The sequence below is a fragment of the Cariama cristata genome, unplaced genomic scaffold, assembly GCF_000690535.1.
Source record: "Cariama cristata isolate BGI_N322 unplaced genomic scaffold, ASM69053v1 scaffold18257, whole genome shotgun sequence".
NCBI lineage: Eukaryota > Metazoa > Chordata > Aves > Cariamiformes > Cariamidae > Cariama > Cariama cristata.
In genome coordinates this window covers 16,012-42,536 of record NW_009627291.1, presented here as the reverse complement: position 1 = coordinate 42,536, position 26,525 = coordinate 16,012, and the positions used below count along the sequence as shown (strand labels likewise).

General features: G+C 33.7%; 1 protein-coding gene across 1 annotated transcript in view; it reads right to left on the bottom strand.

Moving 5' to 3' along the window:
- Nucleotides 1-25,312, bottom strand: part of LOC104164917 (protein diaphanous homolog 2-like) — a gene marked incomplete at both ends in the record, with an annotated part of 39,141 nt that extends 13,829 nt beyond the window's left edge. The window contains 4 exons of the mRNA XM_009704400.1: nt 727-856; nt 10,201-10,440; nt 19,865-19,966; nt 25,218-25,312. Of these exons, the coding sequence (XP_009702702.1) occupies nt 727-856; nt 10,201-10,440; nt 19,865-19,966; nt 25,218-25,312 (567 nt within the window). The remainder of the gene's footprint in view (nt 1-726; nt 857-10,200; nt 10,441-19,864; nt 19,967-25,217) is intronic.
- Between the last annotated feature and the right edge of the window lie 1,213 nt (nt 25,313-26,525).

Here is a 26,525-nt window from a genome sequence, read left to right as displayed (position 1 = left end):
TTCATATTCTTGTGCTCCCTCAAGTATTTATCTTCTGATGAAGCAGTAATGCCCAGCCAAAATAAAATAGTTTGCATTATCTTCATCAACCACTATTACATAGCCTTTGCTTTCGATAGCTAAGCACCAAAAGTAAGCCAAGCAGCACAGTGTATTTCACACAAAAAGACATCCAACAAATGAATTAGGTTTTCTGTCACATTCATCGGGCTATATTGCTGACCGACCAAGAATAAAATCAGTATTAATCACTGGCTGTACACTACAATTAAACTATATATTTCATATACAGTCTGGGATCTTTAGAAAGCATATTTGTTATTCTCTACTCAGGTGTTAAGTGTTAAATTGAGAAACGTACTGTGTGTGTATGCACATGCACACAGACACACAATTTCACTCTCAAGCAATGAGACTTCAAAGGTTTAACGGTAAACTAAACACCTTCATTACACTGCTTACACAACTTCCAATATGGGATTTTGTGAGCACTTCACTGAAATATGCTGTACCATTTCCAAAACATACTTCAGAAGAAAAGTTACTTTATTACTGTTTTTCCCCTCGTCACATTTTCTTAGGTCAATGAATACCAGAAAAGCAAAATTCACACGGATTATCAATGCTTACAGGTTACATAATCCTACAATCTAAAATGAAATGTTGGAAGTATTTAAAGTCAAAGCAAACAGCTGTTATCCTTAGGTGTTTCATCTATTTGCTTACCTTTACTTGCACTCTCAACATGCTGCAATTCATCTGGAAATTTTAAGATGTCCCGGTAATTCTCCTCACAGATTTCTGCCAGAAAATGCAATAGGGTTGTTTTCTGATCTGATGATTTAGTATCTCGAATCTAAAAAGTGAACACAGGAGGAAAAAAAGCAAAAAAAAAAGCAAGCACTTTTTTTAGTAAAATGTTTAAATCAAGTGAATATTGGTGATGTAAACTCATTAGCAAAAAACTACCTACACTGGTTGCCTGCAAATGAAACAAATTATTTAAAATAAATTTCTCCAATTCTTCATAATTTAAGACTACAAAGGAAATCTATCCTTATGCTGTATTTTGTTAAAGATTAATTAATTATGCTGAGACCAAAACCTGAATACAGTCCATAAAGTTCTGAGATTTTAGCAATGTCAGTTCAGAATGCTCGCTGTGATAAAAAAATAAATCTGTGAACAGAGATTAAACAGAACAGATTTCAGTTCATTCCTTCAATGCCTCCCACTGCCAGATTTCTAAAGGAATGCCTCTGAAATGTCGCATAGCTGGACAGTGTGCTAAAAGTCAGAATTTGTTCTTTTACTGGTCAAGTTGAAGAAACTCCTTGTCATAAATCCATAATTTTTTATTGAAGCAAAATCTAAAACATGCTGCTTTATCCTAAAGACTTTCAGACAAATTCTATACAGAAACATGAAATAAACGCACCCCACTTTACTGGAATACAAAATAACAACAGAAAATCAAAGGTAATCCTGACTGATAGTAAAGGAAATTTAATATGTCCAGTCTTATTTATGAAAAGCTGCACGAAAATTGTGCACAGGGTGAAGAAATAGGTAATTGCATACTTTCACTATCCTCTCAACTGCAGAGGCAATTTTTAGTGGTCTGAAATACATCAGTGTTCTTGAAGGTGATAAGACCTTCTGTTCTCCATTAACCTAAGTGCAATAACTGCTAGAATCAGTTTGTTATTTTCAAAAAATAATTCTGAAATAATTGTTAAAATACAGGGCTAGTAGCAAATTTCCAAGTAAACATAGATACTTGTGCCTAAATCCCATGGCAAAGTGTATGTGTATATGCAAAGGAATATCATGAACTTAGGAGAATGAGAAGATGAATTTAAGTCCAAATTTAGTTCCTCCATTTTTATGCAGATATAAAGAATGAATGTATGAGTTGATTGAAGATTTAATGGAAACAGAGATTACCCCTTAGTTACAAAGGCAATAGAGAGAGTAGGTGTATGCAAGAGTTTGAGCTGAGTGTAATTCACTTTTTATAGAGAATTAGTATTACAAGTATATCTGTAAGGTTTTTTTACAACCGCATTTTACTAACTCATCTAGTGCAGGTCTTATACAGAAATAAGCTACAACATACACAACAAATGAAATCAAGGATTTATTTAAGAAGAATACATAAATGTGTGTGTAAAATCTCCTATTTGTTTTCTCATTCTCTAAATCACCACAAGTTCTAATTCTATAATCCTCATGACAGGCTTGCCATCTATGTTCAATTTAATAGAAGCCTTTCAGCTTTAAGGATTACCCTGTTAAGAATAAATGAGTGCAGTCAAAAAACAGGCTTTTAAAAATATAAGGTATTTAGGCAATTAAGAATGCAATTTAATTCATACCGATTCAGAGATTAAAGACTAAACAACGTTCAGCAATGGTATGCAGTTAAAAGGTTTTAATGTGTTACATACATAGAAGTTTTTCCAACTTGAAAAAAATCGATTTAGTGGCTAGACATCTGCATGGTAAAAAAAAAATTGCATTTCAATTTGTCTGTGAATAAGAACTGCGGGATTTGCAGTCTTTGATCTCTCTGACATCATCAAGTGGATAAATCATTTTTTTTCTAAATGGACAAAATTATTTTGCCTTCAGATTACAACAAAAACATGCTTTGTCACCAACAGTAACATCATATTAACAACAGTTCGCATTAGTACCTGCTGAGTTGTTTAAAACCTGTAGTAAACATTCGTTCAGATCTTAAACAAGTGTGTCAAATTCACCTCTTTGGCCCAATCAAGAAACACATCTCAGCTGTATTTTCTACAGCTAAGAGACACAATGGATGACATGTAGCCGTTTGATCTTTAGAATAATATAGATACACCTAAAAAAAAAAGATCAAGTTCTAAGCCTACTAATATAATGAGAAGATAAGGAAGATTTCGATAAGGAAGGTTTTGAATGTAGTTGAGCAGACACTATTTAAATATAAAAATAGAAATGAAAGATAGGAACTGGAATGCTAACAACAGCATGGCTGTGTCTTTACATTCTCTGTATTCACAGATGATATTTGTATTCAGGGCACATTTTTCACCTCCTCTCTTGATTTTTAAGTAGAATTTAACATTTTTTACTTTATAGAAAAGATAATTCTTGGGATTTTGAATTAAAAAGTCATCTTTTCAGAAGCAAAACTTGTTCTTCTCGTATCCAGTTAAAGTGCCCCTAGTTTCAATTTATGACCCCTGTCTCTCATTCTCTTGCTGTACACTTTGCTGAACAGCCTGGTTCTACCTTTACAGTAATTTCCTTGGTATTGCAAGGTTGCTACAGGTCCCCCTCAAAACCTTTGTTTCTCTGGGCTGGACAAGCCCAGTTGCATCAGCCTTTCCTCAGTGCTCCTGCCCCTGACCAGCTTAGTGGTCCTCCACTCAAGTTTATCAACAAGAGGTATTTTTGTACAGGATATTGAACACCATGTTCCATATGCAACCCAGCAAATTCTGAGTTAAGAGCAAAAAATGTGACTACCTGTGATCTCCTGACCATCAATAAAGCCCAGCTGTTAATGCTGCCAGGGTACACTACTGACTCACGGTTTTCCATTAGGACAGACTCCAGGTTTTCTGCAGAGCTGTTTCCCGCTCTCAAGACACTGTCTTTGCAGCAGTTTAAGCCTGTCCCAAGTGCAGGACTTTGCATGCAGCACATCACAACAGTACCACATTAAATACAAAATCAACTTCACAACACTAATATTTTCCTTCAGCATAACACTAAACTGTCCTTTTATAAGGAAGAGTTCTGCCAAAGGGCAGGTTTAAGATGCTAGATTTACAAACAAAATACACCTTGGGCCTCTGTTACATTAAAAGGTTAATAAACAGAAAATCAAGACTAAACATCTAGTTTCTTATCAAAAGAATACTATTTTAAAAAAAAAAAAATCAGGTAGCTGACATTTAGTCAATGTTTGCTCAACTAAAGAAATGTCTTATTTGGGTTCGCAGACTAAGAACAAAACCCCTTTTCATTCCTTGCACTTTTATTCGTTACTTTCACAGATGATAACTGAAGCTAAAATTTACAGTAAATAGTGATTAGAATTACTTTTTTTTTAAATATGGTGGCTTTTAAATACATCTTAACAGACAATTCAATCAGAAACACATACTTCAATGAAATATTCTATGGGTTCTAAATTCCAAGTGATACTATGGGTTCCTATGGGAGTAAAAAGGGAAAAATGACACCCATTTCACAGTCTTCAGTGTTCCAGCTTCACGACTCTAGGTACATATGGACATAAGCCAGAGCAAAAGAAAAGGTGGACTGCGCAAAGAGTTACATCTTTAGAAGTAGCCAGAATTTCCTTGCTAGTGACCTAGGTATGCTAAACAAAAACCAAAACCAAATAAAATAGGTTAAAAAAAAAAAAGGATTTTGCTTCCCATTTAATAAACAGATGTACTGGAACACAAGCTTGTCAATCTTAAAATCCCTGCCTTTCAAATTTTTTTGCATTATGCCCTCTATATTTTCATCCTTTTAATTCTCAAAGCATTACACCATTAGAGAAGTCATAATAGTTCCCTGAGACTTGGTAAAACAACAAAACTCACTAACAGTAACAGAATTCACCATATCGAATACAAATAACTGCTTTACTTCATAGAATCATAGAATGGTTTGAAAGGGACCTTAAAGATCATCTAGTTCCAATGTGCAAGTGCACACTGCCAGGTCATGTTGAGCTTCTCATCAACCAATACCCCCAAGTCCTTCTCAGGGCTACTCTCAATCTACATCTTTAGTAGTGTCAACACACTGGAACGTAGAAGTTTTAACAGAGCAGGGTCTGGACAGACGGCATTTGCAAAACATTAACAATGCGTGTCACTAATTTATTATTTTCCAAATTTATTTCTTTCTAAAGAAGACACACTGTGGTGTTAAAATTTTCAAATACAGGTTTTGATTCTATGGCCTTTCTTTATCTGAAAGACAGAATTTGGGAATAACACATTCAGTGAGGAAGAAAAAAAAAAGAGTAGATCAGTGTAGGCTACAGAAAACAGCTTCCAGCTGAATGTTGAAGCATCAATTTGAAAGGTCTACACTATCAGATTCATTGCTTGGGAAAGGATTAAAGACTAATATACACAGAGCATAATACTCACAGAGCACAAATTCAAATCAAGTAATATACAGAGTATGATGTTTAGGACTGTAGCTCAGAACTAACATAAATATAACAAAAAAAACCCTTTACATGTACTATCTTGGTATAGCATTTAAAACATGCAAATCTTACCATAACCCATCTCCAGAATTATTTTTTTTAACAGGTACTTTTGGATTAAGTTCTCAGGTGTGAGAGTTAAAAGTGACAGCCAACATAAGGAAAAAAAACTATGTACGTTTTAACTACCACTAGAATCACATTTGATTATTATAGCTATAAAAAAAGTTTTCTATTGACTTTCATGAGATTATATAACTTTTCATATCCTAGAAATCTTTTCTACCTTAACAGAAAAAGGGCTGGTAGACATTTAATAAACATACACTAGTCAGTAATATTCAAACTAGATAAACAGCTTGTCTTGTACTATTTGCACGATGAACAAGTAATATAATATTACTTATTACATAAAATACACATTGATCCAGCTAGAATACTACAAAAGTTTCATTAAGACAGAGGGATGCTTGCTGTTAGTCTTTACATTAATTCACCATAAAAAGAACAGAAGTTGCACCCTACATATGCCTAAATCAAACCTCTTTTCTTTCAATTAAATTTCTGTCTAGTATAACTGTACAGAACTGAGGGTTCTCCTGTCCTTGATAAGGACAGTAACTGCTGCAATAGAGGTTCAGAATAGCAGTTGGATCATTTGTACATATTAATCAAACGCAGCAACAGGTAAAAAGATTTACCTTTAGTAAATTACTACAGCAGCCTCCCTGAACTTTACCACTTTTCTCTGCCATATTTATATTTTCACAGAGCACTTAACACTTAGGCAACCATGAATGCTCTAGCGCATATATCGGAATAGCTGCTACTGCTTGTCAGTCCTGATACAGCACATGAATTCTACCGTTGATCCCTCTTAACTGAACAAAATTAAGTTCTCTGCCTTCTGCCAGAGGTTGTTTACAAATAATTTCTTTCTTCAATAACATCATAAACTGCAATATAACATCCAGAAAAATCATCTTTTTTTAAGGATTTGCAATTACTATACATGCATCAGCTTTTTAACTATGACCAGACAGGTTTGAATTCATACTTTCTTTTCTTTATTTTCTTAATTATGTTTTAATAGAAGTTGTTACACAATAACAGATTTCTATCTATGAAATGACCAGCTCTGTTTTAAGAACCTTTATTTTACAAACCCAAACATTTATCCCAGATCATTATCTGCCTTTTTTCTTTTTTTTTCCAGATCATATAACATAGGTAATACATCTACTAAACAGGCAATTAAATTTAAGATTGTTCAAGGATGACAAAAAGAAAAATCAATAGAAATTCAGGTTTTATAGAAAAGTGGAATCATCACACATCATGCTATCTCATCATTAAAACAACTCCATGTGCCTTCAGCACATAGAAATGTGTACACAGACATATGTTCTACCTTGTTGACAGCTGGCTAAAAAAAAAATAATTAAAAGCTTTCTTATTATGGGCAGAAAGTCAATTAACACTAAAGACAGTATAAAACACTGGTCTGAAAAAAAGAAAAAAACCAACCACCTAAACAAACCACAAAATAAAAACTTACAAACACCGACCTTTAAAAACCATTGATGGAATTATCCACTGCAGTGACTCCCCTTATCCTAATATGTTTTCCAGCTATTTTTTCTGAGAGTTAAGTCTTTGTCTTTGGGCAAAACATCAGTTTATAGCAAAGAACGGCTAAAAACTAACATCAGTCACAGTTAGCTAGATTTATTATAAAATCTGTTCACTTAACAGCTGAAGTCCTTCCAGAACAACAATATTCAGAGGATAATACTGTTGTTTAACTTATATCTTACTTTGTCCCATCAAGTATCTTACAGGAACAGTCACCAAAAAAAGTAAAAAAATTAGACAAAGAAATGACCAACACTTTAAAACATTAAGTCAGATGGTCTGGTTTGATTTTAAAACTCCTATTGAAGCAGTTCCTACTTTACGTAATGTTTAAAACTGGTAAGAAATCCCTCTGCTCTTTCTGAAGTTGCTTGGGGGAGGTGGCAGGGGGGGAAAGTAGCAGATCTCACAGCAAGCAAAACAAACATAAGGACAAAGTTTCATTGGCACAATATATTTGACTTCTACTCTAACAATGTACCTGAGGTTATGGAACAGTGACTTCTAAATTGTAACATCCTATTGCTCATCATGGTTCTATACATAAAAACAGACAGGGCACAAAATATTTCACAGAATATTAAAATAAGTTAGTATTTTTTATGCTTCACAGGTATTCTATCAAAATGCAAAATAAAGGCTCCCAAATTTCTCTAGACAAGCTTGAAGACTGAAGTTGAAGAAGAAATGAAGACACTTGAAAATTATTCAAGGAAGACCTCTAACACAGTAACAGTGCCTTCTGAAATTGCCAACACAGACACACAAAAAAAAACCCCAAACCAAACCCAAATACTTTCAGTGTTCACATAGCCTTCAAAATTTAGTAGCATCCAGATGCCCCACAGAGCAAAAACATGTAAGCCACATGACACTGGTAAACAGACTGCTACCTTGTTCTTGCTGTTAGATGTCACTTATTTCTCTTCTCTCATTGCCTTCTTCACCCAAGAAATATAAATTAAAATTTTAATTCACAGCAAGATTTCAATAAACAAGACAATACACTCACCCTACCATGCTTACAAATACAGAAGTTTTCATTTTCACAGTGAAGGCTATTTATTGTCCAACAATTGTAAATTTTGAGACTGTTTGAATAATGTAATAAAGTCAGTAAGCAGCTGTAGACAGATATTAAACCTGGTGCTTAGAAAAGATATCACCACCTGATAGAGTTTACTATTTTGCACTATTCACAACAGTTTAAAAAGGCCTGTCAGGCTGTAGTCTTAGTTAATAACACAAAACTGATAAAACTATCTTACTACTTTGGGTGGAAAATGGGTGAGCAGAATTTGAAAGTTATTAAACAAAGGAACCAAATTATCAGTTGAAAATAATCAATGCATAAAAAGAGTCATTACCCAAATACAAATTTGGATACTTAACCATAATTTAAAAAAATCCTTCGTGAATACTAACTGTGTAAACACCTCTTATTTATAAAAATTAAATATCAAAGGAGTAGAAGGTTACTTCTCTAAATATGATACTAAAGTATAAGTAGAGGTACAAAACCATTTGAGAAAAAATAACTCTTTCAAGAGCACATTACTAGACTAATTCAACTTAGAATGGCAAATACATAAAGCAATTAAAATCACAGCTTTAAATAGCAGGAAATATCTTTTAACTTGAGTAAAAACCAATCAATTTAAATTGCAGATAATGCATATGTCACTCTGTCCAGAGAAACTGATCTAATGGAAACTACATTTCTAAAAACTTAAGTGACTTGTTCTTACTTTGGAAGTTATGAGTGATAATTCACAAGGTTTAGTCAATATGTAGAGCTATTAATGATACAATTTCATGTCTAGATTTTGGCAAGACCTTCTTTCTCTGTCCAATAAGCATCACTATTTGATTTTTTTTTTAAAGGCATCACCTTATAACAAAATATACCTAGTACTTAAATGTAACAGCGCAGTCAACATTTTATTATGGAGAATATTTAAGTATTTTCACTAAATCTTATGGGGAGGCGGGGAGAAGAGAACACGTCCCTCAGAAATATCTATCTTGAAAACAAAAAAAAAGTTAACAAATAGATTTTGGTTCTGAGGGCAAGGCTGAATTAAATAGTCATAGATTTTTGTCTCAGTTATTTTAAATGGAATTTCGCTGTAAGCACAGATAGCTACAGTTCAGCAATTATTCAGTTCAGTAGATAACAATTTGCAGGATTAGTCAATCTACATTAGCTGTGTCAACATCTGTGGGATTTGCATTGACAGCAATTCATAAATCTATCACCTGGAGTGCAAGAATACCTTCTCAAATCTATGCTATGCTAGAGGATCATTCATACACAGTCATCATTTCTCCTCTCCCTCATTAACAAGTAGTTTTCTACTTAAAACACTAATTTCCCTTTAGATTCTACTACTACTGAAAAGAAAATACAGCACTAGATCTATAAAAAAAAAAATCCTTCAACTTGGCCTCTCTTTAAAAAAAGCTATTAATGAAAGTTTTTCTCTGGTGACTGTTTTTATTTTACCAGAAGCTAGCAACCTCTTCACATCAAACTACAGCAAGCAGTCTTTCTCTACTGAAATATGTCATATTACACTTGTGTATTTGAAATATTATTTTCCCCCAAGGTTAAATCTCCTTGAGGGACTGGAAACGTGAATCCTCTGGTTAGACCAAACAAAAAATAACTGAAAAATTCCTCCTCAAGATTAATGCTTTTTTTTTTTCAATCTGTTTACAAATCTTGCAACCTTTTCTTTTAAAGATACTTTCAAAGACACTTTACAAACCAAGATGCTCAAGTTCTGATTAATGCCTTACACACATTTTACCATATAAACAAATAGGCACTGCACATGAAATTCTGACTGCTATAGATTCTGAAGTTCTCGTTGCATCCCATATTTTCCACCAGAATCGAAATTAAACTTCACAATGTTCATCTTTATTCCCAAATACCTATTTCTGTGACATTGCTTGAGGGATAGCTAGGTAGAAGACAGGAAGAAAGACGAGTAGCTACAGCTATTTAACATATTCAGAGTTCTATGTATATTCTATTGACAAGACGATAGTTGAACAAACTCAGATTGAAAAAGCTGTTCTACTTCAATACTTCAGAAAGACTCAGAACAGACTTATAATTAAACTGCTTTAAATCACCATTGCACTAAGAGAGCTATAGCAGAGGACCATCCTAGAAATGCTTACTCTGCATTTGTCTATCTGTTATTAAAAACAGATGTGTAGTCAGTAAACTACATTGACTGAATGTTTCTACCTGTTTAGGGTACTTTCTCATGTGTCATGAATTTCATGAATCTGCACTTAAAAGTTTTATAGGTTCATCTTACCTTGCAAAGAAAACTGATGTTAAAACCAAGTGACTGTGCGTTTCTGGAGCCAGAGTTCATGTAGTTTCCAAGGAATAGCACTAACTCTAAAAGCTTACTAAAGCTTTCACTCTTCTTCAGCTCTTCACAAGCCAGTGTAACCGCCATAATGTCAGGTTTGATATTGTTTACGTGCTCTTCAAACATAAGCTTGAAAAGGATCCCATCGAGACGTGACCGCAACATTTTCACTGAACTCATCTACAAAATAAGAAACATTAAATCACAACATAAAAAACCAAAAGCCTATTTATGCAAAACAGCTTACATTAAAAAACAATGCTGTGCAGCCAGACTACAGTTTCTAGATGTTTTCATTGCCTATCTTGTATTTCCAGGAATCCGTACCTCTCCACAGGTATGTTTCCCCAAACCATACACTTTGCCTGAAAAAGTTCAGTGATGGAACATATTGAAAATAAGAGTGCTACCAAACCATTTAACTTGTCAATTCCAAACTCACTGGCAATAAACGCACACTTCCAAAATCCTTCCTCCTTGCAAAGGAAATGTAAGTCACTTATACCAGTTAACAAGAACAGAAGATCAGCCTGAAGGTACACGAGGTAAACATTTTATCACATCTCCAGTGAAGTTACCCTTGAACTCTGGTATTTACCAATTTCCTAAAATTAAGCTTCTCAGTTTTGCTTCCTTCAGAAATGGTACAACAATCTCTCAAGTGTGTGTGCTGACAACAGCACAAACGCAAACAGCTACACTTCAGTCTGATTAAGCTAAAGAATTATACTTCCCATTTTTAGATTCTCTTACTGAGCTGATTCATAGCTCTCAACTTGCTCTTGGTCACTGGGAGAACAGGAGGAGAGAGACACAATCAATTCTTAGGGACCTTTGTGGAAAGACATGGGAATATCTAAGGGAGTTTGAGACACAGGAGTCAAGGTTCACTAGTCAGATATTCATATAAAAGCCAGGTCACATTAGCACTATTTTTCATGAAATATTTTCTGCCATTGTATTCATGTGAGCTGTTAATTGTTATATTTACAGATGACATCAGTGTTACATCTAACAAAGTGTTTTTAATTAACATGAAAATCAAACTGGTTTTTGTTCAGTCATTATCTACACTTAGTGCAAGATATAAAATAAATAAAATGAATCCTACTACTATTAATAATTACCAAATAAGCTCAAAGGTACTCTAAAGATACACTATGGTATATATTCGATCCTAAGACTTCTCAAGTTCACACCATCAAAAAGCTCCAGTCTATCTATTCCAAAGAATAATCAGATTCAGGAGGTGGATAAAGAGGTTTTGGCTGAAAGTCATAACAAGAAGTCTTATATAAAAACCAATATACCTAGAGATACTAAAATAAGGACATACTTCTGGTATACTCTTTCAGTTCTGATCCCATGACATCATACTTAGTAAGCAACATACTGCCTGCTTTTCAACCTCTTGTCTTTTTGTCCTTTTAAACAAATTTTGTAAAACTACTGCCCAAGAAACTATCACCTCTGTTTCAGGCACTTTGCAAAAGGTAGTACAGGACTAATTCCTTTCTGATCTGATAAAAGGCTGGGAGGTTATAAGTCACAGCATTGTAACATGGTAAGTGACAGAGATACTATTGTAGATATTTTTCAGTGATTCATTAGTTTAAATCCCCAAGACGAATTTCATTAGACTATCTACCAAAATATGTCCATGACTTACGTATTTTGCACAAGTGATCAGTAGTATTGTTCCTACTTAGCAGCAGCCTATAATTCACCAGAGATATTTAAATTGAAGAGAAAAATATGAACTGCAAATTTTTAATCCACTAAAAATTTTCATTTAAACGAAAGAATGATTATCTTCCAAATCTAACTCCTAATTTTAATTATCAGAATACAGAAAGACTTGTCTCCCAAAATATTCACTATCAATGGTGTTCCTGAAGCTCTTTGTCTCCCTGGAAGAAAAGCTTTGTTATGCAACAGATCACAGATCTTGAAAATCATAACAAAAATATTTTTATGTGCCTATGTCTCTGTTGCCCAAAGTTTTACCATGGCTCTTTGAGGAACTATGATTTTTCTCCTAGTGTTATCTACCAGACAGCTACCAGAAGCGGCAGCAATAACTTTCACAGTAAAGACTTGGGTGGCCTGAATAATGATGAATTCATACTGAACTGAACATAAATATAAAGGCAGTCCAGATGGTCTCAAAACAATTCATATGATCAGACTGGAATGAGCAAAAGGAAAGGATCAGAAAATAAGCGTTTCAGCATAACTTGCAATCTTTTTTTATACATCCCTTGTCACAAATTTCTCTGTAAGCCTCTATAAGCCAACTTCATGCACAGTCTTGATACATTATTCTTCTAACCATTCTGTATTTCAGAAATATCATACTGAAAGCATCTGCCTTGAAAGAATCTACCTTCACTGAGCTGCAGTAGATGGAAATTAAAATTAATCATATAATTTGCTTTAACTTTTGTAAAACAATCTCCATTTACTGTTTTTACTCAAAATCGCAAAAAGAAAGTTGTTAAAAGCTTTAGATCCTGAAAACAGAGCGCAACAAAACACACATAAGCCAACAGAACAGTGTAACTTAAACATTTGTGAAGAACAATCCTATAGAACACTTGAGCCAATTTGTACCTTTTTTCTTTTTTTTAATGTTGCGACGTGTCGTGAAACACTGTTCATTTATTTGCTTTGCAAGGCAGTCTGACAACCAAAACAGCACTAAGTTTTAATTTAATTTGCTGATTTGCATAGTATTTTAAAAGTATCTTAGCAATTTCATATGAGCTGTTTTGAATGGGTTGTTTCCTTAGAATTCAAAGCATTTTTATATACATTATGTTCTATATGTATTAATAGAAGATTACCATAAATGCTATTTTATTTCATCCTTCCCCACCCTGCCCTGGTTTCTCTTTTATATATATGTTTCTAAATACACATGTTCAATGGCTGATAAACATACTGAACTTAGAGGAATCTTCTGAAAATAGGTAAGGTGCAAAGATTATATTCACTTAGAAAAAGGTCAAATTGTTTATAGTTCTACAAAATTAGTATCTAAGGCATACAAGAAACATGCACCTATTTGAATGTGTTATAACGGTAAGCATTAGCTTCCACCATGAACAGTTAAAGAAGCAAGAAAATGGGATATTTCTCTTGCATCTAATTGTGAGCACTGGACTGCATGTCATTTTTTTCCCCTTCTGTGCTTTCATGAAGGTCCTTGTCTGAATTCTCTACCTAATCAAGTTGTTTATTCAGTTCTTTATTCTTTATTATCAGCATTCAATTCTCAAGACCTGTATTAAAACTAGGATCAAAGGTTACTGGACAAATGCAAAAAGCACAATTAAATTTGCCTCACTTCCTAAGGAAAAAAGCTGACATTCCTATAATGCAAATTTGTCAACTTACTAAGAAAACTTACTCAGCCTCTTACCTATAAAAGTTGCCTTTTTTTTTTCCTAAAAATGTTCTAGAAAGATTAATTCTTCAGCAGCTCTAGAATTTACAGTGAGGCAAAACAAGTGACAAATAAATTCAATTAAAATGACTGACTCTAAACCAATGCAGATGCAATAAAACTCTACAATTCTTCCCACTTTGTCTACCTCCCAGCAAGGACTGTTCAGGATACCTAATCCTAGTTATACAACAAAAAAAGGTCAAAGAATCTGCAAGTTTCTACAACTACTCAGTGAAACTTATCCTCTTGCATTAACAATGAAATTACTGATAACTCAGTTCTTATCAGTTGAAGGAAGTTTTGCATTCACTAGAAACCAGCAAAAAACCAGCCCTCCCACTTTTCCAGAACACACACCAGAAAGGGAATTTTTTGGTCAGTTCCAGTCACTTGTTTTGTTGTTTCACTAAAGAGTTATTAACTAAAATTTGCACCACATAATTGTGGGGTGATGTTTCTAAAAGTGGTAATATTCTACTTAACTCAACTTTAAAACTTCCAGTTGGTAGAAAGTTTCACCCACTTTTCTTTTTCCGAGTTTAAATACCACTAACACCACAAAAGAATTTTTTTTTTCCAGCCTGTCCTCTGAGTTGATAATAAATGGTTGGTACTCACACTTTATAGCATAGATGAGACTTATGCTTTTATAATATTTAAAATGTTCAACTGGCACTGAAATTGAAAGTCAGCATCCTTACTGAAGTTGCAGCTGTTCCCATGTCATAAAAAAATTAACTCTTAAACGCAGGTTTTACATTTTTAAAAAAAAAATCAGAGAACAATCGGCCTAGCTTATTTAATGTTATATAATCAATTCAGTTAATCTATTTTTCTCTCTCTGCTTCAACATCAATGCAAACTTTTCTTTATATGAAGTTCGGTTGCCTTTTTTGATCCCAGGATACAACTTCAAAAACAGTTCCAATAACTAATTTGTATATATAATTGATTTTAACATCTCATCTAAACAAAAATGCCATTCTAATTTTCATTTACATATCACCTAAATAGAAAGTTAATCACTCTCTTCTAATAAATTAATCATTTACTAAGTATAGTTTTTCTATACAAATTTTAAACAACTTATTCCAATCTTTATTAGATTTGATGGGTATTATCCAAGCAATTATCCAATTAACATCTCTTAATAATTAAAATACCTGAATTTACATACAAATAAGGGTACATATTTTAAATATTACTTAAGATAGTCTTCCAGTCTTCTTCTATTCCTAAATATATTCTTCTTAACATCAAATTTAAGATTATTATTAATGTAAAACTCCAAAATTAATTCAACATATAGCAAAAGGACTGCAGTGAAGTAAAGAGCTTAAGTTCAGCTGCATTTCTTCCATTTTGGATTGTTCAACTAAACCAAAACTGGAAACAAAATAAGCATTTTAGTAGTATTACTGTTGTTAGAGGTCTCTAAAATTAAGACAAAATCACTACCCATAAGGAAATGTAATGTTTTTATAAAACCAGATGGTAAAGTTGAACAGGCAAACAAGCTTGAGGATACTTAGTCCCTTCATAAGGCAAACATCACCATTTGGAGATGTTCGATTACGCAGTTTTTTCTATTTAATGTTCCATTAAATAATTTTAAATTCTTCCTCAACTTTTTGTAGTCAGTCATTCCTCAGAAGAATGAATCAACAAAAAAGTGATCATGACTGTATTAGTACTGTCAGAAAATAAGGATACTTCTATGACTTTTTCAATACAATCAAGTGAAAAAACAATGACCATTTAGTTTTGATCCAGTAGTAATTACAAGTCAGATAAATGCATGTTCCCCAGGTGTGTTTGACAATCAATAGAGATGATACAGTTTCCCAAGTGACTTTCATTTATAGTTGCATAATTTTCTGGGAAGCAAACAGCCAGCAGAATCAGAATGAAAGATTACAAGAACAAAACAAATCACACTCCTGTATAAAAAGAACGAAGAAAAACAGTAAGTACTAGACCTGATAGATACCTGATTTAAAAAAAAAACAAACTCAAACTATCCAACAGCGACAAAAACCCAAAACTACTCCTCTCAGTTCGAGTGGTTTTCAGATATCTATCAGTAAAACAAACTGACATGAATTCACACTCTGGTAAAAAGTGTACCAGGAACTCTTACTATCTACACATACTTAATACACACTACTTGTATATTGGCAACTTCATTAAATGCTTTTGTTTTACCACTACATCAAGACAAAGCAAAATAACTATTCCTTCTAATCTGTGGTCTTCTGAATTTGGAAGATTATTTACCTCCAATAAGAGAACAAAAACATTCTCCAAGTGTTCTTATATACTTAAATTTTGTAGTATCTCAGTACTCTACCTTTGACAACAGAAAATTTGGGTTTTGCACTGTCATTTATACTCAATAGTTAAACTAGAGTACCAGTTACATTCTTTCACTTACCAAATTCACACTTATCCAACCAAGATGAAGCTAAATGCACAGCAAAGAATGAAATAGACATATTTTTGAAGGTTTTCTTTACATTATGGAAAAGATTTCCACTGTCTTGGATCAGTCTTTTGATATCTATAATAACTATACCTTAAATTTATTTTCAGTCTTTCATCTCCAGCAGCATATCAGCATATACCCAAAATAAAAAGGCCATTTGTCAACTACAACCAAATTAGTGCAAAACGCAAAACCTATTCCTGCCTGTCCTACACCTGGTCAAAATTTCAGACTCAGTAATTAATGAAGTTGCAGACATTAATGAATCTCTTTCACAATACCTTCTGCACAGAGCTGAAACAAGGAAAATAATTTTATCTACAAAAAAACAGTCAGCATATCATCTCTGCATAAGTGGTCAGATACAGTTAGCCCAATTCTTAAAAACAATATGCTTCTATGCAAGCCTAGGTAAAGCACACAAGTTTTGGTAGTAGCAGAATAAACTTTGCCTAATCCTGTTGTACTAGGTCTGGCCAGGATGGAATGAATTGTTCTTCATAGCAGCCTGTCTAGTGTTGTGTTTTAGACTTGTGACCAAAACAATGCTGTTAACACCCTAATGCTTTAGCTACTGCTGAACAGCATTTGCACAGTATCAAAACCTTGTCCACTTCTCACTCTGCACAACCCAGTGAACAGACTGGGGGTGTGCAAGAGGCTGGGATGGCACACAACCAGCCAAATGACCCAAACTAACCAAAGAGATATCCCATGCCATATAATGTCATGCTTAGTAATAAAAGGTGGAGCAGGAGGGCTTAGATAGATCAGCCATCTTCTGCTCAGGAACTGGCTCTACATCAGTCTACACGTGGGAGACGGTGGGTGATTGCCTTTGTTTTACTTCTCAGTCTTTGTTTTCTCTCTTTCTTCCTCCACTTCTCCTTCATTTCTTAAACTATTTTTATCTCAGCCCATGAGTCTTCTCACTTTCACTCTTCCTTTCTTCTTTCCCCATCCCACTGGGAATGGTAGGGGGAAGTGAGTAAGCATCTGTGTGGTACTTAGCTGCCTACCAGGGCTAATCCACAAGACCTGTTCTTTTCTGAATAGTTGCTCTTGACTTTGTTATCTCTTTCTACCTAAAGGGACATTAAGAGAAGATGGAACCAGAGAATTCTTGAAGGTGCATGGTGATAGGACAAGAAGCAAAATACAAGACGGCACTCAGGAAATTCTGCCTGTATATAAAGGAAAACATGTTGACCACAGAGGCAGCTGAATATTGAATGCAGTGCCACTGTCACAGCTTTCCTCAGCAGAAGGGTAATTTACTACTACCCACCATAGAGCAGGACGATGGGAGGATGCAGACAAACAGTACACTAATCCAGAAATATATATAAAAAAATTATATAAAAACTATAGAGAGCAATGGAATAAGACCAAATAGGGAAGAAAGGCTGAAGCAGAAGAGACAACGCAGGTAACAATGTTTATAAAAGGGAAATGCATGGCAGAACAAGGGATCGAGTTGGGAAAGGATCCAAGTTACAAAGAATAGGGGTGAAACATTAAGAAAGCAGTAAAATGGAGAAATGACTATAGAATATTTTAAATCAAGATCATTATCCTCAATTTTCTGAATTTCGTTGCTTATTTTAAATAGTTAACTGAATAGAATTCATATACATGAGTCTCCATTTGTCCTTATGCCTCTACCTTGTTTGCCTCCATTCTGTGTTTTCCTTAGACACATTTCAGATATTCTCCTTGCACAAAATCTAAGTAATTTCCCACTTTGTTTGGCATTATTTATGCAGGAGGGAAATAAGGAAATATTCATTTGGTAAATCAACCACTCCCTGGCATCCTTTCCTCATTGCTGTTTCAAAAATAGGCAGGAAGCAGTGAGCAGACAGGGCAATTGTTCTGGCCTTCCTTCCTTCCCAGGGATCAAAAGCCCATCTTGCTGTAGGGCTGGAAGTACTACTGTCATTTCATCACGTTGTCTTAGTCACTCTGAAAGTGTGTGTTAAATGACCAAGAGGAAACAAAGTATTCCTCTACTGCTTTTAAATAGATTTTTTTAATATACAGAAACAGATATATGTATATATACAAAATATAATACAGAATATATGCATATAATATACACCTGTATATATCCATATGTAGGCATATAATATATACCCATATGTATCTATATATGGATATGTTTTAATATATATCTAAAAGATGTTATATTAGTATCTTTTATTGTAATTATTTTTTTAAATATCTTGCATGTCATAATTCCTTCAAGAAAAGCACCAAATACATATTTATAGAGATTTTTACATTGTTACTGATCAATAAAGAGATGGTAATGTTTTACTACTGCGGACCTTGCAGTTAAGACTAACCAATGTATCACACTTCCAGAAAAATTCCTCATCTTTGTTTTGACATAAAATATTTTTGGAACTTTATGCCATTTACTAAAAAAATAAAATCAATAGCATAAAGTTTTTCAAAAGAAGTCATCGATAATACTTCATTTTCTAAATCCTCTACAAAAAACATCTCATTAGGTCAAATTACGTTCCATTACCCTCTCCCACACCCTGTAAACCCCCTACCCACCCAAAAGACATTTCTGAAGCCAAATTATGTTCAAATCAGAGCTTTTTAGTAAAAAGCTGGTTTCACACTTTCCTTTTAAGAAACTTCTGTTCTCTTTTAATAAATTTTAATGTACATAGCACCATAAAAATCCAGCAAGAGCAAACCTAGCTCCTGTAGAGTTAGGGATAAATTCTGAACACATTACAAAGGCTATCATCATCATGATAATCTTTTAGACTGACAAAGTGAAGTGACAGCAAGAACTAATTTGCCTAAGGACTTTGGTCTTTAGAAGACCAGAAGCAGAAAAAGAGTCTTCCCAGTCCTCGCTTAGTACTCAGTATCATACAATCAACTACCAGCATGTACTAGGGTAACTTATGCAAATTTTATAATTTCTTTCAGAGACAGGTTCTAGCTATTGTCATCCCCGATATCCCTGCCTTTTGGAATAGATATATGAATTGAACACTAGTAAAAGCAACAGAGTAAGATCTACAATTTCAGTTCTAATATGAACGCATACCTCTTCTACAGCAGTTTTCAACTTCGTGTGTGTTTGTATATATACATTTCCATTTTATATGTATATGCATACATACATATATGTGTATATACATACGTACACATAAAATATATATACATACACACATCTATTTCTTTTTTAAATCAAAGGGTAAAATATTACACAAGATATTATGGGCATATTAACTCTTTCAGATGTTTACAGTTTTTGATAAAGCAGAATAAATTTGTCAAAGTTGAAAATGCAATTGAGTGAATGAGTCTTATGAACTCTTGGAAATTTAACCACTTGAACCAAGAGTGTTCTCCGTAACTGCTGTAATAAACATACAAGAGAAGACAGTCAGACAAAAGACATGGTCTGGCACAGAAGTGCCTGTTGCTCTTCACTGCATACCACAATTCCTTTCAGAAAAACACCTAATATGTATTTACAGAGATTCAGATTATTACTCATCAATAAACAGATGGTAACTTTTTCCTACTGCAGGACTTGCAAATACACTGACTGAAATAATTTAAACCTAAAATTTTTCTTTTTAATCTATTTGACAATATAGCACTCTCCAGTTATTTATTGCGCTAATACATACCACAACTCCAAATTGTTCTGGCTCAGCAAGATCATTATATTCATCCTTTAATTCGGCTAAGGCATTGAGTTCTTTCTGCTCAGGAAGATTCTTCACTAAATTCTAAAACAAACAAGGCACTATATTAAGTTTGTTATATTAAACTAGCTGAGATCTTAAAACAACACATTTAAAATACCACAACACGGAAATATATGAGGAAATTCTGTGAAGCTTATTTTATTTACACAGCTTTAACACTATATAAAATCAAATCAAACGAGTAATTATTTAATATAGACATCATCATCTCTGTTACAGTCTCTAATTTAAAGAAGGCATTCTCAGTATTAAAAAGTTAGACAAAACTCCTTGATGCTGTCAGACCCTGAAGAATTACACTCTATCTACAATCTTTTTTTGCCCTCATGATTGCATCTTGCTCATTAAATATCAAGAACTAACTGGACTGTATAAAGCAAGACATAACTACACAAAAAAAAAATCTTTAGACATTTAAAATAGCCCTGCACCAACTTCACTTAAAAACATCTTACACAAAAAAGTAACATCTCTAAATTGTACAGATATTCTGGATGGTAAATATACTGGAATTCAGCAAAAAGTAGAACTTGTTTGAAATTTTAACTATTCCCCAAAGAAAATTTTATGATTTACTATATGATCTTAACATCTCAAAATACAGATATGCTAAATGTATAAAATATTTATATTAGGAATGAAGAATACTTTGTTTAAAGAGATACTTGGTAAAAGTTTAGATTGTATTTAAGTTTTGATATATACATTAGTTGAAGAATTATATTATTGTTTTCTTTTCAAGGAAAAAAGTACACATTTACATTCCAGCAAGCAAGAGTCAATAGGACTTTTTTTTTCAAAAAGGTCCATAAATCTTAAGATCAAAAAACCAAAGTGTATTAAAATATGAGTGGATATGATTACACTATGGCTGTCCACACACAAAAGATGTCCTTTACTTCACTTCCAATCTCCACTAACCACCTTTGTTGATATTAAATGCTTATAACAGGAAAAATTAAGAAACAAAAATAATGTAATATTTTGGATACTGGATATGGGATCCGAAACACTGTAGTAGCTTAGAGGTAAGTGTGATTCTGTGGAATTTCAAAGGGTATTTTGTTATTGGCAAGCACTAGTCACTGAAGAAAACAAAGGGGCTGAGTTGGAGACATGTACTTATAGAAGACAGGCAGAGATACCTCCAGATCTAGGTGAACACAGCATCCCTCCTGCTTTCCCACTATGGTCCTTAGGAGGATTTTTGCCGGGTAATTGCCTAACCATATAATAAAAGGAGACAACCTGTTTCTGTATGCTGGATAATTTATAGATACTTAATATGCATATAGGGGCCAAAGAAGTAGTGCACTTTTGTTATCACTAACTTCTGAAAAATCAACATGAGATTCACCCAACTCCATAGTGCAATGATTCCTGTACCAAACAACTAAGAAAAAAAACGCTTTCACACAGAAATAATTTTTTCTTCTACACAAACACAGAGGGTCCTGAATCACAGAATCGATTAGGTTGGAAGAGAACTCTGGGACCATCAAGTCCAACCTTTGTCCTAACAAAACCATGTCAACCAGACCATGGCACTAAGTGAGGTATTCAAGAGAAAAGGGGTAAGTCCATGTTCTTCAATAAGAATCTCCTACTTTATGAAGCCATCCTCTGAAACTTGCATAAGTAAATGGCAGAACCACCATCAGGTTTAGATGTTTACCTCCAATAATGTGTCTATGGAATTGCAATTCTATAGGATTTTACAACACAGATTTTAGTGAAGATAATGTGTTACAGCTAAAAAAATTAAATATTTTGATACTTTCTGCAACACTACAAGTAAACATTTTCAGAACATTTGCCTTTAACTTGGTTAGATTATTAGCACATAAGTTCTCCTCCCCTCCCATCAGTAAAGGTGAATTGCCAGATATTCTCATAAGATATGATTAAAATAGAAAGGACATGCACACTGACACTATCAGAGAACTGATAATGACTGTTTAGGTTTACATCACAAAAAGACTCTGATATGAAAAAAAGTTACCTGCTTTTAAAATCAGAAAAGCAACCAGCACTACGGAAGCATATTTTTTCCGGATATAAAAATCTTTATCAGAGAAAACCTGTACAATTAGAGGTACAGATGTCTTGTTTTTAGAACACGGCAATCTTGCCATCACTCTTGCAATATTCTTATTTGTTAGGAGAATTTGATTACTGATCACTCTGCCAGACTTGATGAAGTAGGCATTAAGGTACAACTTTTGGAAAGGCATCAGCCTAATTAGTCAAATTTGCAAGTGATAGCTAACTTAATTCTCCAAGCTAAAAGAATCAAGCATTCACCCATCTTAATAAGGAAAACCAAAGATGACAAGCAGTCTCATACAAAACATCCCTGTTACAGAAAGATTTTTTACACTTACACCAAGGAGCTACTGAATATCTCAGCAAGCAGAGTTCAACGTACTGGACAGAGATAAGCATCAGATTCACCCCAATATCATAAAACTAAGCTATAGTCTCACACTTAAATCTAAGCATGCTTCCTTTCTTATTAACCCAAATTAATGTCCTACAAATTTCTACTTCAAAAAAAATTAAGGAGCTGTAAAACATTCTTGCTCATTTGATTGACTGCTTAGTGCTGGTAAAGATCAAAGACATGAACTAATTAAATAACATAATTTTTTTAACCTATTTTCATTAGGTGGACTATTTGCCAAATGCTGTCATCAAAAATTTCACAGTATTTGTCAGAAATGTGTATTTCGTTGCACATTAATAAAGTTACTGTAAAACAATATTTTTGCCATCAATGCAGAAATACAAGTTCGTACTACCAAAACCGCCTTTTTTTTTTTTAGCTACATAACCAAAATCTGTTAGCATGCTTGATCATTTCTTTTTCCTCATCCACATCCCTTTATGATCTGGAGCTAACAGATCAACTCATTTTACCTGCAGTTTCTAAGAAGAAACGTTTGGCTCTACTAGCACTGGAGCTCCCTACATATATGTTTAAATATGTTTAAATATGTTTACTTTCATTAATTGTATTGAATAACTGAAAATGAAGCTAAAGCATTCAGTTACCACATACTCAAATCCTAGTACTCTAGGAAACAAAGTTTCATAATGTATTCATTATGATGTGGGTTTAAATAAAAATAGGGTAGAAGTGGTTTATATAAACATAAAAAGAAGTAGAAATCTAAGGCTGACATTAACAGGCTGAAACTATCACTCGCTACTCGCTGTCACTATGCCCTGAATTCTGCTCAACGTGGTGTTTGACAATTGTATGTTTACAAGAACTTACTCTCTCCAAGGCACACTGGGAATTGAGAGGATTTTTTCCTAGAGTGTTTTCCTCAAGGAAGAGTTACAACAGTATATAGTTTACTATGCACTCAAACTGATTAATCCAATTAATTTTAATAAGTATTACAACATAAGTTTGAAAAGCAGCAAGAAACAAGGACTTGAGAAACATAACTGAAATAGCATTTTTCTATATGCTCAATTATGCTATATGCATTTAGCTTTCACCACTTTGATACTTAGAACAAAGCAGTTTCTACACGTACAAGTTTTGCTAAGCGTGAAATAAAACAGGGTTTGCTTTGTAAAATTTTTCTAATCAGTAGTATTGAAAACTGTTAAACTGGTAAATTAGTTAATAACTCAGTTGGAAGATTAGAATAAAAATAAACCAGAATAGACTGAACATGAAATAGATGATACAGCCCATTTATCCCAGTACATTTGTAAGAATATCTTTAGAAACAGAAGGTATCTCTTCCGGGTTATCAGCTAAACCTCCCTGCTGGTATGACAAGCAACTCTTGTCATACCATTCCCTTCAGAAATGGGCCAATCTCCAAAGCCTCGATTTTTTTGAAGATTACAGGCAGCTCAGTTTCTAGATAGTTGCATTCACGATGAATTCACGTACATTTATTCTGCCTTTTACTTATGCAACTTCATTTTTCTCCCCAATGCTTCCACACATCACTCTTCTCCCCACATAGTTATAATGTAGTCATATCCCCTCTCAGCTATTTATATTGCTCATCTAATCAAGTCAATCTTTTCTAGCTTCCTTCTGTAGACTGTTTCTCCATCCCTCAATCATCCTAAGTAGTTTTTAAGTTCGGCTTCTCCATTTTAAATTAATTTTTGAGAAATGTACTGAGTATTTTAGATAAGGTCTTCAAAGTGCATTATTCAAAAGCATAATAATTACCCTCTCTACTGGAAATACTTGACCTGATACACCTTGCAAGCACATTTGCCTTTTTTATAGTGTACTGGGTCTGGCTGGGATGAAATTAATTTAATTCCATTTACATTGTATGTTTTGCAACACAGTTGTTTTACTAAAAAATTCATTCATGTAAAAATTTGAAGACATTATAAATTGCATAACTAACTGTGAAAAGACCAGGCAACTCAGTTTAGCCCAGTGTCACTAGAATAAGCGTTTTCCAGGTCCAAGAAAGGAAGAAGAGATAAATTTTGAAAGCCTTGGAGGGAATGGGACAGGAGTGCAAGCAGGAGACAGGGAAGAACGAAAGGATAAACTGAGGTCCAGTATGTCAGCTACAATCTGAATCTGTGTACAGTACTAAAATAAACTAATTCAACACCAGTATCATTGGTGTGCTACATCTGTATACCATTTTAGGTTTACATGTTTCACTTTTGCACTCTAACTCCCCAGAGATCATATGGGGCAGTGTACACACTTGCTCTCCTCCTACTGTGAGGAAATCAGAGGGATGTAAAGAAGCTGTATTTCACTTTCTTCTTCCCAGCTGAAAGATCTTGGGCTCAAAATAAGACCAAACCAGCTTGAAAGCAGGTTTGATTTACAAGTGGTTTTTGGGTTTACATTGGGTTTACAATGTTTTACCAAACATTCAGGTAGTTTCATCTATCACTAGTGACAAACAGAGTTGTTTCCACAAAAAGCCTGATGAAACTTCATTATCCACCAGCCTAAATCTGGGAAATGCTTGTATTTGAAACTGAAAAACAAACTATCAGAGATTACCTTTTGGAAGAGAAACTTCATAAAGTGAGAGGTTCAAAAGTACTTTCATTAACATTGTTTTTTAAAGACAGTTTTACTGCTACATGTGACCGTATTCAAAAGTAGAAGTGAAATAAACAAAACAGTAAACACAAGTGATAAACTTATAGCTCATATTCAGGAAACTACACTATTCTTACTCTTGAATTCTTATCCCTTTACAGCATTTTTACATGGAAAACAAGCTATGAACAAGCCAGAGATATTTTTACATACCTGAATCAAGGATTCACTTAGCTTCTCTTCATCAACCTCTAAAATTATATTTTTTATTTCTTCATAAGGCAAACGGAAAGAGCCCAAAAATATTGCTGAAATTCAGTAATAAACAATTAGAATCAAAAATATTTATATAACAAGGCAAACTTAATTTTTCGCAACTGAAAAATCATGTCTTGATCCAAATTAAGGTGATTCACAATTAGGAAGTTTTCTACATAAAACAAACACTAAATGAGGCCCACTATTGCGGTTCAACTTATAATTAATTTCATTTCTAAGAAATTATGACAACACTTTTAACTGTTTAATCAGCCTCAGTTGCTCCCTAGCAGTGCTACTTGTCTCTAGCAATAACGTCCTATTTTTATGAATAGCAACATCTGCATTACTACTTAAACAGACTTATTCAGTCACTAGAAGACTTCATCATTTTTTGCTTTCATAACCATGTATGAATAGCTGTACAGTATTCACAACTGGCTGAGTGGTATTTACATGACATTCTAGAAAAAATTCCATGTCAAAAGTATAATGAACAGCTGGTCAAAGAAAAAAAATACCCTAACTCTACCACTTTTTAGATTAAGTAAACTTATACGAGACACAATGTATATTGTATATCCTTCAAAAATTAGGTACTCCAAGTGATTTGATCTCAGGATGTTATCTGTTACAACATCTCAAGAGCCCCGTTCAATAAACTACAAAGTATTCCTAACACAGATGGATTACCATACCATTTTGATAAAGTGATGTATATTCAACCTAACTACTGTGGCTGACTTTCCTGCATTTGTATTTTCAAAACTTGACGTTTTATATCACTTTTCAGTTCATTTTCTGCTTAAGAAAATGTGTCCATGGATGTGGTAAGAAACAATGCACAAATTTGGTTTTACACACTTATTTTGCCATGGGCATAGTTGGACTAGTGACATTTTATGGTATTTCTAATTCAAATAAAAGAATCTACTACTCTTAATGACTGATTTGCCTCCATAATTAGAGAGAAGCAGCAAGTTAAAAAAAGAGGTGGGGCTGCTTTCCTTACAATTTACTGTAGTAGTATTTCCTCCTAACTTATCCTATTTCATAATATTTTTCTCTTTAAAAGTCTAGCCCCCATCAAGCTCTATTTCTCCATTACTCTAACCAGAAAGAACCATTATTGGCCTCTCAACCCCAATCCACAAAACCTGCACAAAAACCCTGTGCCTAACTAGTGATTATCATTTAGCTATACCTCCAATCTAAAGCAATTAATAAAAGAATCAACTTTTTGTTACCAAAAAAATATAGTTC